Genomic DNA, 21,489 nt, shown 5'->3' with positions numbered 1-21,489 from the left:
CCCACAATACTGTCCCTGGATACAGTCACACAATACTGTCCCTGGATACAGTTCCACAATACTGACCCTGGATACAGTCTCACAAAGCTGACCCTGGATTCAGTCTCACACTACTGCTTCTGGATATAGTCTCACAATACTGTCCCTGGATACAGTCTCTTAATACTGCCTCTCAATACAGTTTCACAATACTGACCCTGGATACAGTCTCACAATACTGTTCCTGGATACAGTCTCATAACACTGACCCTGGATACAGTCTCACAATACTGTCCTGGATACAGTCTCACAATACTGTCCTGAATACAGTCTCACACTACTGTCCCTGGATACAGTCTCATGATACTGCCACTGAATAAAGTCTCACAACACTGTCCCTGGATATAGTCTCACAATACTGTCCCTGGATACAATCTCACAATACTGCCTCTGAATATAGTCTCAGAACATGGTCACTGGATACAGTCTCACAATACTGCCTCTGAATACAGTCTCACAAGACTGTCCCTGGATACAGTCTCACAATAATATCCTGGATACAGTCTCACACTACTTGCCCTGGATTAAGTCTCACACTACTGTCCCTGGATACAGTCTCACAACACTGCCTCTGGATACAGTCTTACAATACTGTCCCTGGATACAGTCTCACAATAATGCCCCTGGATACAGTCTCACAATGCTGACCCTGGATACAGTCTCACAATACAGTCCCTGGATACAGTCTCACGATATTGTCCCTGGATACAGTCTCACACTACTGCTCCTGGATACAGTTTCACAATGCTTTCCCTGGATACAGTCTCACAATACTGTCCCTGGATACAGTCTCACTACACTGTCCCTGGATACAGTGTCACAACACTGCTCCTGGATACAGTCTCACACTACTGCCCTTGGATATAGTCTCACAATACTGACCCTGAATACAGTCTCTCAACACTGTCCCTGGATACAGTCTTACAATACTGACCCTGGATACAGTCTCATAACACTGTCCTGGGATACAGTGTCACAACACTGCCTCTGGATACAGTTTCACAACACTGTCCCTGGAAACAGTCTCACAATACTGTCCCTGGATAGAGTCTCACAATACTGCCTCTGAATACAGTCTCACAATACTGCCTCTGAATACAGTCTCACAACACTGTCCCTGGAAACAGTCTCACAATACTGTCCCTGGATACAGTTTCACGATACTGTTCCTGGCTACAGTCTCACAATACTGTCCCTGTATACAGTCACACAATACTGCCTCTAAATACAGTCTCACAACATTGCTCCTGGAAACAGTCTCACAATACTGGCCCTGGACACACTCACATAATACTGCCTCTGAATACAGTCTCACAACACTGTCCCTGGATACAGTCTCACAATACTGCCTCTGAATACAGTCTCACAACACTGTCCCTGGACATTGTCACATAATACTGCCTCTGAATACAGTCTAACAACACTGTCCCTGGAAACAGTCTCACGATACTGTCCTGGATACAGTGTCACGATATTGCCTCTGAATAACAGTCTCACACTACTGTCCCTGGATACAGTCTCACAACACTGCCTCTGGATACAGTCTCAGAACACTGTCCCTGGATACAGTCTCACAATACTGCCTCTGAATACAGTCTCACAACACTGTCCCTGGAAACAGTCTCACAATGCTGTCCCTGGATACAGTCTCACAATACTGTCCCGGATACAGTCTCACAATACTGTCCTGAATACAGTCTCACACTACTGTCCCTGGATACAGTCTCATGATACTGCCACTGAATAAAGTCTCACAACACTGTCCCTGGATATAGTCTCACAATACTGTCCCTGGATACAATCTCACAATACTGCCTCTGAATATAGTCTCAGAACATGGTCACTGGATACAGTCTCACAATACTGCCTCTGAATACAGTCTCACAAGACTGTCCCTGGATACAGTCTCACAATAATATCCTGGATACAGTCTCACACTACTTGCCCTGGATACAGTCTCACACTACTGTCCCTGGATACAGTCTCACAACACTGCCTCTGGATACAGTCTTACAATACTGTCCCTGGATACAGTCTCACAATAATGCCCCTGGATACAGTCTCACAATGCTGACCCTGGATACAGTCTCACAATACAGTCCCTGGATACAGTCTCACGATATTGTCCCTGGATACAGTCTCACACTACTGCTCCTGGATACAGTTTCACAATGCTTTCCCTGGATACAGTCTCACAATACTGTCCCTGGATACAGTCTCACTACACTGTCCCTGGATACAGTGTCACAACACTGCTCCTGGATACAGTCTCACACTACTGCCCTTGGATATAGTCTCACAATACTGACCCTGGATACAGTCTCGCGATACAGTCCTGGATACAGTCTCACAATACTGTCCTGGATACAGTCTCACAACACTGCCCCTGGATACAGTCTCACAACATTGTCTCTGGAAACAGTCTCATGATACAGTCCTGAATACCGTCTCACACTACTGTCCCTGGATACAGTCTCATGATACTGCCACTGAATAAAGTCTCACAACACTGTCCCTGGATATAGTCTCACAATACTGTCCCTGGATACAATCTCACAATACTGCCTCTGAATATAGTCTCAGAACATGGTCACTGGATACAGTCTCACAATACTGCCTCTGAATACAGTCTCACAAGACTGTCCCTGGATACAGTCTCACAATAATATCCTGGATACAGTCTCACACTACTTGCCCTGGATACAGTCTCACAATACTGCCCCTGGATATAGTCTCACACTACTGCTCTTCTGGATACAGTCCCACAATACTGTCCCTGGATACAGTCACACAATACTGTCCCTGGATACAGTTCCACAATACTGACCCTGGATACAGTCTCACAAAGCTGACCCTGGATTCAGTCTCACACTACTGCTTCTGGATATAGTCTCACAATACTGTCCCTGGATACAGTCTCTTAATACTGCCTCTCAATACAGTTTCACAATACTGACCCTGGATACAGTCTCACAATACTGTTCCTGGATACAGTCTCATAACACTGACCCTGGATACAGTCTCACAATACTGTCCTGGATACAGTCTCACAATACTGTCCTGAATACAGTCTCACACTACTGTCCCTGGATACAGTCTCACGATACTGCCACTGAATAAAGTCTCACAACACTGTCCCTGGATATAGTCTCACAATACTGTCCCTGGATACAATCTCACAATACTGCCTCTGAATATAGTCTCAGAACATGGTCACTGGATACAGTCTCACAATACTGCCTCTGAATACAGTCTCACAAGACTGTCCCTGGATACAGTCTCACAATAATATCCTGGATACAGTCTCACACTACTTGCCCTGGATTAAGTCTCACACTACTGTCCCTGGATACAGTCTCACAACACTGCCTCTGGATACAGTCTTACAATACTGTCCCTGGATACAGTCTCACAATAATGCCCCTGGATACAGTCTCACAATGCTGACCCTGGATACAGTCTCACAATACAGTCCCTGGATACAGTCTCACGATATTGTCCCTGGATACAGTCTCACACTACTGCTCCTGGATACAGTTTCACAATGCTTTCCCTGGATACAGTCTCACACTACTGTCCCTGGATACAGTTTCACAATACTGTCCCTGGATACAGTCTCACAATACTGTCCTGAATACAGTCTCACAATACTGTCCCTGTATACAGTCGCACAATACTGCCTCAGAATACACTTTCACAATACTGACCCTGGATACAGTCTCACACTACTGTCCCTGGATACAGTCTCATGATACTGCCACTGAATAAAGTCTCACAACACTGTCCCTGGATATAGTCTCACAATACTGTCCCTGGATACAATCTCACAATACTGCCTCTGAATATAGTCTCAGAACATGGTCACTGGATACAGTCTCACAATACTGCCTCTGAATACAGTCTCACAAGACTGTCCCTGGATACAGTCTCACAATAATATCCTGGATACAGTCTCACACTACTTGCCCTGGATACAGTCTCACAATACTGCCCCTGGATATAGTCTCACACTACTGCTCTTCTGGATACAGTCCCACAATACTGTCCCTGGATACAGTCACACAATACTGTCCCTGGATACAGTTCCACAATACTGACCCTGGATACAGTCTCACAAAGCTGACCCTGGATTCAGTCTCACACTACTGCTTCTGGATATAGTCTCACAATACTGTCCCTGGATACAGTCTCTTAATACTGCCTCTCAATACAGTTTCACAATACTGACCCTGGATACAGTCTCACAATACTGTTCCTGGATACAGTCTCATAACACTGACCCTGGATACAGTCTCACAATACTGTCCTGGATACAGTCTCACAATACTGTCCTGAATACAGTCTCACACTACTGTCCCTGGATACAGTCTCATGATACTGCCACTGAATAAAGTCTCACAACACTGTCCCTGGATATAGTCTCACAATACTGTCCCTGGATACAATCTCACAATACTGCCTCTGAATATAGTCTCAGAACATGGTCACTGGATACAGTCTCACAATACTGCCTCTGAATACAGTCTCACAAGACTGTCCCTGGATACAGTCTCACAATAATATCCTGGATACAGTCTCACACTACTTGCCCTGGATTAAGTCTCACACTACTGTCCCTGGATACAGTCTCACAACACTGCCTCTGGATACAGTCTTACAATACTGTCCCTGGATACAGTCTCACAATAATGCCCCTGGATACAGTCTCACAATGCTGACCCTGGATACAGTCTCACAATACAGTCCCTGGATACAGTCTCACGATATTGTCCCTGGATACAGTCTCACACTACTGCTCCTGGATACAGTTTCACAATGCTTTCCCTGGATACAGTCTCACAATACTGTCCCTGGATACAGTCTCACTACACTGTCCCTGGATACAGTGTCACAACACTGCTCCTGGATACAGTCTCACACTACTGCCCTTGGATATAGTCTCACAATACTGACCCTGGATACAGTCTCGCGATACAGTCCTGGATACAGTCTCACAATACTGTCCTGGATACAGTCTCACAACACTGCCCCTGGATACAGTCTCACAACATTGTCTCTGGAAACAGTCTCATGATACAGTCCTGGATACAGTCGCACAATACTGTCCCTGGAAACAGTCTCACAATACTGTCCTGGATACAGTCTCACAACCTTGTCCCTGGAAACAGTCTCATGATACTGTCATGGATACAGTCTCACAATACTGATCCTGGATACAGTCTCACAATATTGACCATGGATACGATGATGATCAAATGTGTTTGAGAATGGACTTGTTCTACAAAATGGTCCTTTTATGTTTCCTACACCAGGGCTGGCAAAGAACGTAAAAAGGCTGACAGGTTTGTTCTGGATTGTCAGGAGCGAGCGTACTGGCTAGTGCACAGACCAGCGGTGAGTATTGACCTTGTATCAGTGATTTGTCAAGGGATATATGTTCACTAATCCCTTTAAAGGGGTAGATTTGTATTGTTCTGGCATCTTTAACAACATCAGGATGCCTCAAAGCAGTTCACAACCAATGATGTATTTCAAACATGTAATCCCTGTTGTGAAAGATAACAAAAACAGCAATCAATTTACTCACAGCAAGATCCCCTAAAGATCAGTGTGACTATGATCAGATCTCCAGTCTTTAGTGACATTGAATGTGGTATAAATATTGACCAGGATGACAGGGAGCACTCCTATTCCATTCAAAATAACACTTCATTCTGTTCTGTTAGCCTGATGTAGTATTGTAAGTTTGATTTGTCTGGAAGGCACACCCTAAACAATACCTTTCACTCTATATTGGTACATGTGACAATAATAAATCAAATAAGATCTTTTGTATTAGCTCAACAAAATGGGCAGAGCCTCGACTTAACTCCTCATTCAAATACCAGCACCAGCAACAATGCAGCACTCACTCAGTACCACATTGCAAGTGTTGGTCTGTGTTTTTACTCAGTGTCTCTGGGGGTGTGACCTAAAGGCAACAGGACGTCCCACTGAACCACAGATGGCCTGGACTGAATGGCCTCCTCTCGTAACTCTGATTCAATTCTCTTGAAGTAAAAAGAAACAAGTTTTGAATGTCCCACCCAGAATTCTCCCATTTAACGAAATGCCAAGAAATTGTTGTCACCTTTACATTGTTTGTTAAAGTTCTTTCTTCTTTGGGACTTTTCTAACAGCCGGGAACCCTTGACGTCCTCGATTATGGGATTAACCGTGCAACAGACCCGAATGCAGATAAGGTAGAGCAGGTGAGTCCAGCTGCAGCGCCAGCTGTCAGGGACTTGTCTGGTCGGATTCTCCCAGTGTCTCCAGGAAGGAGTCACCTGTTTGTGGGTCCTGAGGTGGTCCTGGCCCACATTCCCCAGGGGCATGGCCACTCCATGGCCAATGTGGTACATTGTGCTCACTTTGGGCAAACCTCCCAAGCAGTCCCTGCTTAAGTGCAGACTGTCACTATTCAACTGCGGGAAGCATCACAACCTGATCCTGCTGCTGACTGCCTCTTGCACTGTGAAGGGGGGGAGGGAGTACCCTCTGAGAGCCAAAGCTGATCACAGCAGCTCTACTATTGCTGCCGGTGTCTCTTCACTGCAGAAAGCTGGGATCTTCCTGTGCCAATTGGTGAACAATCCGATAGCCTTACAGTGTGTCAGCGGGATGGAGTTGTAGGCTATTGTTACTAATGGGAATGAAGGCTGTTTTCTTACAGGGCAGCAACATGGAGTGCTAGATGAGATTTATACACAAGGAACTGTCCAAACCAAGATGGCAGGAGATGGGAATAGTTCAGGGAAGTGAAGCTGCTGTAAAAGATCAGCCATGATCACCATCATCTTCTCCAGGGCAATTAGGGATGGAACAACAAATGCAGCCTTTGCTCACACCACATGAAAGTGTGAAGAAAATTATCTGACCGAAAGATAGAGCTACCTCAAACAGTTCAACTCCAGCTCCCAATCCTTACGTTCCTATAAATCTCATCAACCTATACAAAAAGCAAACTACTGCAGATGGTGGAAATCTGAAATAAAAAGAGAAAAGGGAGTGACTACTGAGCAGGGCAGGTCACAAACAGAGAGAGAAAGTGTTAATGTTTCAGGTCAACGACCATCACCACCTACTAGCATTTAATCCAAAAAACACATCTCCTATGAGAGTTACATAGGACTTGAGATGTTAACTCTGTTTCTCTCTCCAGCCAGATCTGCTGAGTTTCTCTAGCACTTTCTGACTTTGATCGCAGATTTCCAGCATCTGCAGTATTTTGATTTTAATTCCATAGCCCTGCAGCCCTGCTGAATGTTGGGATTTTTCTATTTCTCAAGGAGTTTATCAGATCTCTTGACTCTTAGCAACAGATCGACGCTGAGAGCTTTGTGGGGGTGATTGTTGCCATGGGTAACGTGAACAGAAGAGGCTGCCAGGGTTTCACACTGTGCATGGTGCAGTAGCAGCAGCAGCATCTGGAACATTCCACTGGGAGGTAGCCGAACAGTGACTAAAATAAGAATTGCCTATCACCAGGAAGCGGTGAGGAGATCTCAAACACTGAGAAACCCATTTCCCCTTCAATTTGTTTCAGTGAAAACAACATTTAAAGATTTAATAAACTGAGCTGCAGGCTGCAGCTTCTCTGATTGTTCCTGGGACTGATTTCCTTTGATCAGCTCCCTGTCTGCACGGATTAATATTCCAGCTGTAATGTTATCACACTCCAGTCACAGGAGGCTTGACACTAATCAGAACTTTAATTGGATCACTTCTTCACAATTAATCATTGACAGGTCCTGACTCTCAGCTACAATCATTCTTTGATTAAATCAAAAATAGTTCATTTTTTAAATTATGATTTTTCACAGAGTCAGAATTGCAAGTTAAACATCCTGACCCCACTCTGACCCTGACAGGTTGGGGTAGAGAAGATGAATTGGCTGATGTCCATTTGGAGTGGGCATCGGCGGACTCTTTAATCTGACCTCTCACCTCTCAGGGGGGCATTCCCCCACCCCCAGCCCACCAACTCTCTCTTTCCTGCAGCCTCATAATTTCCCCTCCTCCCTCTCCAGGACACACCACGCTTTCTCAGTTCCACTTTGGAACTATGGATGTAGTCTTATGGGGGTCTGAGTGAGGCAGACTGTAACTGGATTGTGGCAGAATTGGAGGAGAAGTCCAGTGAGGCCCATCTTGATATCACAAACATCTCAGTCCATCTTTTATGCTTTTAACCAGCAGCACACTGAGTTCTGCACTAGGCAGTGGTGAGATGACGATTAAGGGTGGGCGGGGGGAGATTTTTGTTTGTTCAACACTTTGTTAATGGTCCATCTCACCTCACTATTAATCAGCTTCCTATCTCACTAAACACACTAGATAAGTTAGACATCAGAAATTCTCGAAATGGAAGTCAGAGCGAGTGCTTGGAGGATTTAGCTGGTCCTTGCTTTGAAGGACCCCCCGGGGTATTAGCATCTCAGGGTATGCTATACAGGCACCAGTTGTGTGTTCCTCACATCCACAGACATTGGCATCTGATATGTGCCTGCCTCTGAGAGTCTTCGAGGTACATCTACGATCCACTTCCAGGACACTTGTGCACTTCAATGCTGCACCTTGGGCTGCTCCAGTAAGTCTCCTTGTAACACTGCAGCAAGGACACTGTGTGCTCAGGGATTCATGGACTGGACCAGGCTGTGTCTCCGGGCTCTTTGCTCACTGTCATAGCACTCACTCACCCTGAGCCTGGCTGGAGGCGTCCCTGCTCTGTATACTTCTGTCCTTCAGCCAGAGATACCAGGCTCATATTACCTGCCTTGCCATTTAGCGGAGATACAAAGGCAGAAGCTTGTTGTGGTTGTCAGCAGGTCTCAGGTAAATCAAGGGGGGATAGCCAATATTCAGGGGTCCCAACACTGTTAATCAAGGGCTACCTCTGTCATCAGGCTTGGGAGCTGGGACATAGTCAGCCACTTGGAGCAGTCAGACTCGGGAATCTGTCCTCACAAGGTGTGAGGAGTTCAATGCTGGGCAGGTCACTACCAGCCGTGACCCTTTCCGCTCCTGTGGGTTGTTTTCCTTCTGGGATGAGAGGTGGGGGGGGAGGGCAGCTGTCATAAGAGATGGAAGTGGGTAACCGAGCTATTACTGTAGGTTGGAGGTGGAGAGGTGTCCTGAGTGAGATGGTAGGCAGCACAAGAGGACATGAGGAGTGAGTGAAGGAATATGGGAGTGGTAGAACATGAGCGTTGGTGAGATGTGGGAACAGTAACATTGGAGGCTGTGCCTTCAGCTACCCGAGCCCTCAACTCTGCAATTCCTTCTCTGCTCTCCCATCCCCAAACTTCAGCACCTGACCCATTATTCTTTTACAGGGTTTGGGTGTTGCTAACTGGACCAGCACTTGTTGCCCACCCCTAATTGCCCTGGAGCAGGTGATGGTGATCTGCCTTCTTGAACCCGCTGCAGTCCTTATTGTGTAGACAGACCCACAATACTGTTAGGGAGGGAGCTTCAGAGTTTTGATCCAGTGACACTGATATAGTCAGGATGGTGAGTGGCTTAGAGGGGAACTTGACCTAATATTTCCTCAACAAAAACAGGAAGTGCTGGAGAAACTCACAAGGTCTGGCAGCGACTGCGGAGAGAAACAGAGTTAATGTTTCAAGTCCAGTATGACTTCCTGAGAACTGAAAGCAGCTGGGAGATGGTGGTGCATTACTGGTGACAAGTGTGGGGTTACATTGCCCAGGGACGGAGAAGATAGGCAAACACTGATGATAAGCTGTCAGAGATGTAACCAGTGAATGGGTATAAATGGGAAGTGCAAATGATTGAAAATGGGTTGGCCCTGAAGAACTTATGCCTGAAACAATGACTCTCCTGCTCCTCGGAGGTTGCCTGATCTGCTATGCTTTTCCACTGCCACATTTTTCGACTCTGCTAGAGGCAGTACAGGACTTGGGGGTGTGGGGATGGGGAATGGACGTGGAGGGAGGTGTTCCCTCTTTGATAAACCGGTTGTTGAATCCTGAGGGCTGTAAGGTACTTAGGTAGAGGATGAGGTGCTGTTCCTTCAGCTTGCACTGAGCTTCACTGGAGCACTGCAGCAAGCCTGGGACACAGATGTTGGCCAGGGAACAGGATGGTGTTTTGACGTGTTTACACACCCCTGGAACAAGTGGTACTCCAACCTGATTTACCTAAGCGTATGGGAAACTGCACACTGTATGATATTCCGATCAGTGCTCCCTGTGTGTGACATTCCTTCCTGGATCACAAATTTTTATTCTGTTCTCAATTTTGTCAGTGCTTCAATATTCAGGCACTCTCCCCAGTTTAAGATTTGTGTTTCTAAGTTCTGTGTAAAATATATTGATATAGTGTAACCTCTAGTATAGTTACCAATTAAATTTGTTCATTTTTCTCTTTTTTGTTTCCACTCAGATTTATCCTGTTCATTAGTATCTTATGACTGTCTATCTCCATGGATCTGTCGTAAGTCAGAAGACTGCGACATACTTTGTTTTTCCAAATCTTTATCTCTGCCCCAGTCCTGATGTTTCTCTCTCTCTGCACATAACCTCCATCCCTATCCTCTACCAATCCCTGTAATCTACCCTTGTCTCCATCAGTATCCCTGTCTATATCTCTATTTCTGTCCCTAACCTTATCCTATTCTCTATCCAATCCCTCTCCACTCTTTTAGATTTTCATTCTCATTTACTATAACCTTGTTGAGATGTTTCACAAAATAAAACAGGAAAAGAAATGCATTGGGGAAATGAGAAATGCTTCCATTTGTACTCTCTTAGTTTAAGAGAGGATTGAGGTTTCCCCGAGGTGTTTCTTATTGGATTTCCAAGGAGCCACAGGTATTGAGTTATCATACTTGTACAGTTTTTGTTGAATATTACTTGTATTGAAAAGGTTGGTTGGAAGGAAATTGCATTTGCTTTTAATAAAGGAAGCTATTTTGAATCTAAAAATGCACCCCATGGAAATTAGGGGTAAATTGGGAAGTGGGAACTTTAGAACCTGATAGAGACCATTCAAACACCTGCCAACACAATGCCACAAAATTTCATTTTTTAGTAAAAGCACAAACCTTATTGTATATAAAAGACTTCAGTTAAATGAGCATTATTAACCATACAGTTTATAACTACATATACACTCAGGTTCACTTTTGTCCCTCAAGAATAAAATGATTTTGTAAGAATCATCAATCTTAAAATTATTTACTTCTGTAGGGACCATTCAAAAATATGCTAATCCTCTTAAGAATTGTCCTTAGTTGCAGCTGTCCCCAGAGGTAAAACCTTATTTTAACGTCTTTTGACTGTAGTTCCATGGTTCTTGGATAAGGTTCCTGGCAGGATACCTCAAACCCACGAAGCTAAAGGGTGTGGACAATGAACTGCCTCCTTTTGGTTTTCATGTGCACTCCCCCACCCCACTCATCAACAACAACCTCCCCTCCCACCTTGCCACCCCCCACTCCTCTCCATCCCACTTGGTCGGTTGCAGCAAGTTTATTTTAAAAAGGTTCCCTTCCCTGTGAATGTTTCTCACCTGAACTCAGATGAACTTACATTTTAGAAAGGGCCAATTTATTTCGTCTTTCTTGAATTAAACATTTGAGCGAATTTATTAATTACTGAGTGTGAGAAGTAATAGTGACACAATATTGATACATACACAGTGTAGAAATAAGAGGTAAGTCCAAAAGAAATGCAGGTCAGTCTCTGAACTGTTTGAGAAGAGCAGAGAGGTAGATGCTGCAGCTGTGATTGGATGGCACTGGTCGTGTTGATGTTGGCAGTTGAGCCGTCGATCTCAAGACTCTTGGCTTTGTGATTGAAATTCTTTTTTTTTAACTAGTTGGTAGCACTCAGTGAGAGAGTGAGGAACCCCTCTTTATTTGATCTGCAGTGTTTAAATAGCTGCTCTCAAAACTGTATCCCTCACAACACTCCAACTCACACACCAGGGTGTCAGGCTAGTAACACATAAAGAGTTCACAACACCAGGTTATAATCCAACAGGTTTATTTGGAAGCACTAGCTTTTGAGGTGCTGCCTCTTCATCAGGTTGTGGAACATGACTATACAACACAGAATTTATAGCCAAAGGGTTACAGTGTCATGATTTGTAATGATATATTAAACAACTCAACAATTAAGAAACAATTAAGAAAAAAAGAAACAATTAAACAATTTCACATATCATTTCAGCTCTATGACACTGTAGCCCTTTTGCTATAAATTCAGTGTTGTATGGTCATGTTTCACAACCACCTGATGAAGGAGAAACGCTCTGAAAGCTAGTGCTTCCAAATAAACTTATTGGAATATTACCTGGTGCTGTGTGACCGTTAACTTTGACCACCCCAGTCCAACACCGGCACCTCCACATCATTATCTGAAGAGGTGACTTTCTGCTGACGTGGGAATATTGTCAGCCCTTCAGTTCAGTCTCTCCTGATTTGGAATTGCTCTCATTCTTTACATTAAAGCAACATTCCTTTGGCTTTACACTGGGCTTTGAGAAATAGTCACTGATTTACACCCACAACATATAGTTTTCAGGAGTAGGCGTTGGAGTAAAGAGAAACACACTGTGGAATTAGAGGCTAAAAACCAACTGAAAGTACTTTGAGATGTGATCTGTCATCACAACAGCATGGTGTAATTAGCTTCTGCATATTCTCAAATTTGGAAATTGGGAAGTTGCCAACAGGTTGGCTAGATTGGTAGCTCAGTGGTCAGCATTACTACCTCACAGCGCCAGGGACCCAAGTTTGATTCCAGCCTTGGGTGACTGTCTGCGAAGAGTTTGTACGTTCTCCCTGTGTCCGCGTGGGTTTCCATTGGGTGCTTCAGTTTCCTCCCATAGTCCAAAGATGTGCAGGGTCGGTGGATTGGCCATGATAATTAGGAGGCTGGGTAGGGTGTGATGTCCTTCAAAGGTGACTCGATGGGCTGAATGGCCTCTTTCCACACTGTAGGGAGTTTATGATTCTATCAAGGTTAAAGGCAACTGGATTATTTAGAATCATTTGCGATTGCTGAATTCTGTCTAACACACTTGACCAGAGCTGCCAAAGCATATTTGCTTGTCACTCACTTGGCCTTTCCCGAGTCTTTTCAGTCTCATTAATTAGGAAACACTTCTGCATTTTTAAAAGCAGTTGTCAGCTGCTGTAAAATAATTTGGCTTAATGCCCAGAATCACTCTGTAAAGTATTTTGAAGGCATGAGAGTTAGCCACTTGTTTTTGGCAAACATATTTCAAATGATTTTACAAGAAAGACTTTTCCATTCCATTCCATTTGATTTTGTGTTAAACCTGAATTTCATAAATTTTCCAAAAATCTGTGCATTTTGTGAAATCTGCTGCACACAGCATTATGTACAGTACACGGCTTGGGCAGATCTTGAACAGAAACCTGTTGTTTCTTGTTGGTAGGTTCTTGTGATGCAGTGGCAGTGTGTCTCTCTCTGAGCGAGAGACTCTTTAGTTGGCTGTTCTAGATAGGGCATTGTCAGCTGACTCAGGTTTACCAATGAGAAGCAGCCATTAATTCAAATGGGTAATGCATGCACACTGCTGGTGCTGGGAATTGATTAGATTAGATTCCCTACAGTGTGGAAACAGGCCCTTTGGTCCAACAAGTCCACACCGACCCTCCAAAGAGGAGCAACCACCCAGACCCATTCCCCAACATTCACCCCTGACTAATGCACCTAACACTATGAGCAATTTAGTACGGCCAATTCACCTGACCTGCACATCTTTGGATTGTGGGAGGAAACCAGAGCACCTGGAGGAAACCCACGCAGACAGAGGGAGAATGTGCAAACTCCACACAGACAGTTGCCCGAGGCGGGAATTGAACCCGCGTCTCTGGCACTGTGAGGCAGCAGTGCTAACCACTGTGCCACCATGCCGCCCCAATTGTAATTACAATTGTATGGGAAAAGGCAAAAAGAGAGAGAATGGAAATGGTGCAGAGTTCCATTTTATGACACCAAGAATGGCACAATATCCCGACTTCCCTCCATTATCTCTTCAAAGATTTCAAGTGCTTTCGAAATGTGACTTGTTGTTGACAATGTTTAATTTTATAACTATCAGGTCCTTTGCCAACTGTCACCCAGACATTTTTTAGTCAATGGGAGAACACTCTCTTAAATCCACACCAGCAATTTTTCTGTATATTCCCTCGTGATTAGAGAGTGATCGTCATTTTAGACTTAAATTCGCACTGAGAGATCAGCATTGCCAGTGCTCACTCGTTGGCTGGTCCTTATTACAAATGGGAAAATGTAAGAAACATTGACAAATGTCATTAAATAAGCAAGCAGAAGTGGCTCCGTCTTAAATCTGAACTCCACTGTGACAGTATTTAACAATGACATGACACTTTCATTTTAAAAAGTATTGATCATTCTCTTGTCCCTTTTCTTTCAACAGAAGAAAACATATGATTATTACAGGAGAGAGGTAAATATTGTAGCTTCATGTCCAATGAAAAAAAATTTAAAATAAAACCCCATTCTAAAATACTTTAATTGCAAAATTTATTTTTTTTCTGGTCAGTGTTTCTTTTAAAATAAATCTATTTCCATATCACAAGATTTGGAACATCTGATGTGAAAGTCAACTTCACTTGGTGGACTGGTGTTTGAAGGTTTACAAAAGAAGCACTCGATCATTTGCTTGATTGTACACGTGGATAGATCTCTGTGCTGTGTTTAACTGTCTATTTCTCTGCTGTAGATTCTGTACTATCAACAGGCCCTGGTCAGATCCAGGGTGAAGTCTTCTGTCTCCCTCGGAGGGTATGTCCTACAGAATGTTTCACCGTGGAGTGCTTGTCTTGGTATGAAGCAAGAGAAAGTGAGGTCTGCAGATGCTGGAGATCAGAGTCAAAAACTGTGGCATTGGAAAAACAGAGCAGGTCAGGCAGCATCTGAGGAGCAGGAGAGTCAACATTTCAGAGCCCCTCATCAACGCGTTTCCTGATGAAGGGTTTATGCTCGAAACATCGACTCTACTGCTCCTTGGATGCCATCTGACCGGCTGTGCTTTTCCAGCACCACATTTTGTTGCCAGGACATTGTGTCAGCAGAATGGCTCAGTCACTGTTGCCTTACAGTGCCAGGGACCTGGGTTCAATTCCAGCCTCGGATGACTGTCTGTGTGGAGTTTCTCCCCATGTCTGTGTGGATTTCCTGTAGGTGCTCCGGCTTCTGGTTTCCTCCCACAGTCTAAAGATGTACATGTTAAATTGCCCATAGTGTTCAGGGATGTGTACGTTATGTGCATTAGTCAGGGGAAATGTAGAGTAATGGTGTAGGGGAAAGAAGGGCTTATGCCCAAAATGTCGATTCTTCTGTTCCTTTGATGCTGCCTGACCTGCTGCGCTTTTCCAGCAACACATTTTTAAGCTCTAATAGTGTAGGGGGAATGGGTCTGGGTGGGTTGCTCTTTGGAGGGTCAGTGTGGGCTTGTTGGGTCAAATGGCCTGTTTCCACACTGTAGGAATTCTATGATAAACAGAAGGGTTCAATGATTTATTGGTTGTAGCTTTTTTGGTATTGCATTGCAGACAAGACCAGGTGGAGTCTTCAAATAAAATGAGGTCATAGAGAAGAGGAGCGATCAACCAGGGAGCAGAATTAAAATAAGTTCTTGTTTAAAGTTTTACATTCTTTCCTTATTCTTTGTAATAACTCAGGAAGCCTGACCAGAAAGGAACATGGTTTATTGTTGAACACCAAGATAGAGTCACTTCTCATGGTGTATGTAGGCTAGTCCCAGTCGGGGAAAGATAGTCATACATACCCATCCCCTGGCCTGCTTTATATATTCTATTCAGATGCACTTTAAGTCACCTCTGGTACAGGTGGGACTTGAATATGATCTTTTAGCTCAAAGTGTGAGATATAATCACTGTGCCACAAGAGCTTTCTGGGTCTGCTTTAAGGTCTTATATTTCTGGAGAAGCCAAGGCACCCCTGCATTTGAACTTTCTTCTTTTAACCTCTTCGTATCTCTCCTTCTGTCAATTCTCTTCTTAAAATCTCCCACGTTGACTAAGGTTTTGGACGGTGATCTGCTGGGACACCTTCTGGTGTTGCTTGGTACCATTTTTTTTTGCCGGACAATCACTCCTGTGATGATTTATTACATTAAAGGTGTCACGTAAACACAAACTGCTATTTTTGATGTCGGTTAAAGTTCAATTTGATACACACGTTTTATAGTTACATAACTGGGTCTGCATTATGAATATTTTCTGATCAACCTATTCAGGAATGTTACTACGCATCTCTGGAGCAGATGGGTCCCAGTCCTCCTGGCTTAGCATAGGGGCACTACCACTACACCATAAAAGCCCTCGGTTTGCTTTATACAATTTAAGATTTTATTTTAAATTTAACCCATTTTTGTAATCAACCTGTTCAGAGATGTTAATACACATCTCTGGAGCAGGTGGCATTTGACCTTGGGCCTCCTAGTCTAAGGATAGGGATACTGCCACTGTGCCACAAAGAGGACTCAATTTTCTTTTATTTAACAAATTGTTCTAATCAAACCATTCAGAAACTTTATTACACACCTCTAGAGCTCATAGGCCCTGAATCTGGGCCTCCTGATCCAGGGGGTAAGAACCACAAAAGTACTCCACCACTCAAGGATAACGGGCTCTGGTGATGATTTCCAGTGGGTGGACCATTGCCGGTTACCAAGGCAACACATACTCAATGGGCTCCATGGTGATTAGCGATTTCCCATTGGGCCTTGTAGGATTTATCACACCCCCCCAAACAAAGTATGAAGGTTCCCTCTTGCTCCCGTGATGAAGGGGGGTGGGGGGTGGGGGGTGGGCCCATGTCCCCATTCCTGTTGCTTTCCAGGTCTGATCAATGGATGTAAAATAAGTCGGTGAACGTCTCTTCTGTAAACACCATCGAAGATCACTGCAGGGGGTTTGTTCTCGGTGGCATGTCCCTCAAAACTGTCACCTCTGTGGATTTAATTAGACATTCCCCATTTGAGGGGTCACCTTATAGAGGTTTATAAAATCATGAGGGGTATAGATAAAATGGATGGCAGGTGTCTTTTCCCTAGATGGGGGAATTTCAAGGCGAGGGGGATCATTTTTAAGGTGAGAGGTGAAAGATTTTAAAAAGGCATGAAGGGCAATTTTTCTAGACAGAGAGTGGTTTGTGTGTGGAATGAACATGCAGAGGAAGTGGTGGTTGCAGGTACAGTTACAATGTTTGAAATACATTTGGATAAATACATGAATAAGAAAGCTTTGAAGGGATATGAACCAAATGCAGACAGGTGGGACTAGTTTAGTTTGGCATTATAGTCAGTATGGACTGATTGGACCAAAGAATCCATGCCTTATGACTCTATAACAATCACTCTATAACCATACACATACACATTTATAGAACCATAGAGATGTACAGTACAGAAACAGACTCTGATCCAACTCATCCATGCTGACCAGATATCCTACATTAATCTAGTTCCATTGACCAGATTTGGCCCCTATCCCGCTAAACTTTTCCTATTCATGTACCCAGGTGAAAAATTGATGCAAAAACATGATAACACGTTGTGTACATTTGCACAATATTTAACACAGGTATATATTCTGCATATTGTCTCTACAATATCTACAGTGTTCATTATATTGTGTTGCACTAAACATCAATTTTTTAAAAAAATCCTTTCCTCTAGAATGATGAAATACTGTGAGCAGTATTTTACCCACGACCCTATAATGTCAGGATGCCTCCCCAGCAATCCTTGGCTCACTGATGACACAACATTTTGGGAACTCAACACGCCAATGTAAGTGCTCAGGCTATCGTGCTAAAGTTCAGAAAGTGATGCTTCTTTTTATCTGCATTATAGCACAGCAATCTAATCCTTTCCAAAGAGGGGATTTGCTTTGTTGTTCAGAGGTGACTGATAACTGCCACCTTTTGTTTTGCTGTCGGGGACGGCTGCAGGGCAGATAACCCAACGAAGCTGCGAGTGGAGCGCTGGACCTTTAGCTTCGCGGAGCTAATGAGGGATCTCAGAGGCCGTCAGAATTTTGAGCTGTTCCTCAAAAAGGAATTCAGCGGTACGTGAAGGCAGGACTAGCTCAAACATACGTAATGGGATGTGATGTTCTTTGAGTGTCTGGTGACTGATGGGTTAATTTATTTGAGGGGTCTATCCATTGGGGTATGAAATGGGGAAAGATGGTTGTAAACTGGTGGGGTTTCCTACTGGTCTCTGTTTCTCATGTTGTTAAAGGAGGTGGGAAGACTTGGGATATGGACTCCAAAATGTTAGTTTAAAAATGTTATACATATGACTTAGGAGCAGGAGTAGGCCATTCAGCCCCTCAAGCCTGACCTTAAATTTAGAGTCACAGAGATGTACAGAATAGAAACAAACCCTTCGATCAACTCATCCATGCCGACCAGATATCCTAAATAGATCTAGTTTAATTTGCCAGCATTTGGCCTGTTTCCCTCCAAACCCTTCCTAATCATGTACCCATTCAGATTCCATTTAAATGCTGTAATTGTACCAGCCTCCACCACTTGCTCTGGCAGCTCATTCCATTAATACACCACCCTCTGCATGAACAAGTTGCCCCTTAGATCCTTTTTAAATCTTTTTCTTCTCACTTTAAACATATCCCCTCCAGTTCTGGACTCCCCACACAAGACTGATCTAATTGTGATCTTACTTTCCTGCCTACCCCCCCTATAATCTTCGACTCCCTTGTCAGTCAAGCGACCATCAAAGTCAAGCCTTAAAAATAGACAATAACCCAACCTCCACTACTTTCTGGAGAAGAGAATTTCCCAGACCAATCAGGGAAAACAATGATCTTTGTCTCCATTTTATTGTACATTTGATCTAATTTTTTAAAATGTCTGTATGTTTTTTTGCTGGCTAATGCAGCATTTATTACCCATGCCTAATTACCCAGAGGGCATTATTACTGTGGGTCTGGAGTCATTCGTAGACCAGACCAGGTAAGGACAGCCACTTCTCTTCCCTGAAGGACATTAGTGAACCAAATCAATTTTTATAGGAATTTGGGAAATATAGGAACAGCAATAGGCCATTGAGGCCCTTAAGCCTGTCCCACTATTCAATAAGATCATGGCTGATCTGTGGCCTAACTGCATATTCTATGATAGGCCCATATCTCTTTGTACCCTTGCTTAAGAAAAAGATTGTCTCAGATTTAAATTTAACAATTGGAGAAACATTGACCACCATTTGAGGAAAAGAGTTCTAAATTTCCACTACTCTTTGTGTATGGACGTGCTTTCTAACTTCTCTCCTGAATGGCCTGGCCCTCATTCTCAGACTATACCCAATGGATCTGGAATCTTCAACAAATAGAAATAACTTATCTTTATCTATCCTGTCTGAAGAAGGGCTTATGCCCGAAACGTCGAATCTCCTGCTCCTTGGATGCTGCGCTTTTCCAGCAACACATTTTCAGCTCTCCTTGTTAATATCCTGAAGACATCGATGTGATCACCCCCTTAACCTCCTAAATTCTTTAAAACCTCCTAATTTGTCTAATCTTGTCATACTTGTAACATTATGTTGAACTCCCTCTAGGGCTGAAAGACCCTTCCTTTATGGTAATCAACAGTAGTTACATGGTCATCATGAGGCAAATATTTTATTAGATTCTGGTTTTATTATCTGCCACATTGGAATGTGAACCCACTTCCCCAGAACGTCAGCCTAGGATTCCACGTCCAGTGATACCACCATCTCCCCCTTTAGTTTTAGTCTACCATGTACTGACCATGAGTCCAAGATGCTTTCCTCAAAACTCTTTACATGTAGCATAGTGGATAAACACCCCCTATTACAGACTCTGGTGGAGCCTCTGCCTCTTTCCAGATCTCAACAAAATCATGTGGCAATCACGTCTCATTACTCCATACGTTCTTACTCTTAAACAATGTCTCCTAGGTCTAAGCACTCCCAATTTAAAATTTAAGTTTTCATATATGTAATTTCGAATTCTAGGAAAAATGGTAATTGAGAAGCAATGCCTCAAATGGTTTTGAGAACATAGAATTCACTGCCAGAGAATAATTGAGGTGATTTGAGTAGGTGGGTATTTAAGGAGAATCTAAACCTGTAGGAGAGAAGTACAGGCAGAGTTACAGTGACAGAGAGATAGCTGAGAAAGAGTGGCATGCGGCAGGGCCAATGGATTTGCTGTTGACTTTTTGAGCTGTATATTATTCATATTTTAAAATAGCTTATTATCTTCTGAACTATATCAAGTTAACTTGTGTGTATATCTATAGCGTGACAGATGGGCGAATCTTAATGTTTACATTTTAGGAGAGAACTTGGCATTCTGGGAAGCGTGCGAAGATTTAAAGCATGGAGAACAATCAAAGGTTAAAGAAAAAGCTGAGGAGATTTACAAGTGAGTTGCTGGGAAACATCCTCAACAATAACTACAACTTGCATTTATATAACACCTTTAATGGAATGAAACATCTCAAAGCACTCCACAGGAAATTTATTTAACGAAATCTGACACTGTAACATGAGAAGTTATTAAGTCAGATGAACAAAATCCTGGTCAAAGAGTAGGCTTTCAGCAGCATTTTAAAGGAAGTGATGTCGAGAGGCAGAGTTTGAGGGAGAGAAATTCAGAGCCTAGGGCCTAAGTATCTGAAGGAATGGGAGTCCATGGTGGAGTAATGGAAAGTTTCAGAGGCATTAATTGAAGTGTACAAAGATCTCAGAGAGTTATGGACTGGAGAAAGTTACAAAAGGGAAGACAGTCTCAGAAAGGTTTCTGGATTCAGGATCACAGCAGCCCAACCTGATCCTGGAGTGAAATGCTGTGTGAGATGCTGGAAAAGAAGGTCTCAGTGCACTTTATTCAGGAGGCACCTAACTCCTTACAGCAGGTCCTCACTTAAAGTTGCAGCTCTGTTCCTGAAAATGGCAACTTCAAATGAAATAACTTTAAGTGAAAGTTGGTTCTGCATAAGAATCAATGTTAAAGCCAGAGTTGGGTTCAGGTTGGGAAACTGCACCATGTATATCCAGTATATTTCCAGCTGAAATAACTTGTTAAATAAAATGATTCTCTGCAATATGTTACAGTATTTATTTAAAAATACTCACCTATTGTTCTGTACTTTTAGATTGGCCAGCCTCCATCTATTGGTAGACATTGGTCAGTGCAGGTGACCAGCTAACCAAGACTAGCTGCACCGACCAATGTCTATCGAGATAGAGGCCAGGACTTCAATGCAGAGTGGGACACATCAGCTAAGAACTCACCCAGGGTAAGGAAAGACATCGGTGAGGGCAAAAGACTGGCAGTGAACCAAGGGTGGGGGTGTAGGGGAGTGAAGCCAG

The 21,489-nt window shown here is 43.5% G+C and overlaps 1 protein-coding gene across 1 annotated transcript in view; it reads left to right on the top strand.

Moving 5' to 3' along the window:
* rgs9b (regulator of G protein signaling 9b) overlaps positions 1 to 21,489 on the top strand; it is a 74,800-nt gene that overhangs the window by 34,807 nt on the left and 18,504 nt on the right. The window contains exons 7-13 of the mRNA XM_060844448.1: positions 5,352 to 5,433; positions 6,219 to 6,281; positions 14,518 to 14,547; positions 14,824 to 14,885; positions 17,806 to 17,919; positions 18,081 to 18,196; positions 20,452 to 20,539. Of these exons, the coding sequence (XP_060700431.1) occupies positions 5,352 to 5,433; positions 6,219 to 6,281; positions 14,518 to 14,547; positions 14,824 to 14,885; positions 17,806 to 17,919; positions 18,081 to 18,196; positions 20,452 to 20,539 (555 nt within the window). The remainder of the gene's footprint in view (positions 1 to 5,351; positions 5,434 to 6,218; positions 6,282 to 14,517; positions 14,548 to 14,823; positions 14,886 to 17,805; positions 17,920 to 18,080; positions 18,197 to 20,451; positions 20,540 to 21,489) is intronic.

This window comes from Hemiscyllium ocellatum, chromosome 25 (assembly GCF_020745735.1).
Source record: "Hemiscyllium ocellatum isolate sHemOce1 chromosome 25, sHemOce1.pat.X.cur, whole genome shotgun sequence".
Lineage (NCBI taxonomy): Eukaryota > Metazoa > Chordata > Chondrichthyes > Orectolobiformes > Hemiscylliidae > Hemiscyllium > Hemiscyllium ocellatum.
Note: the sequence above shows the minus strand (reverse complement) of the source record. Positions and strands in the feature narration are given on the sequence as shown.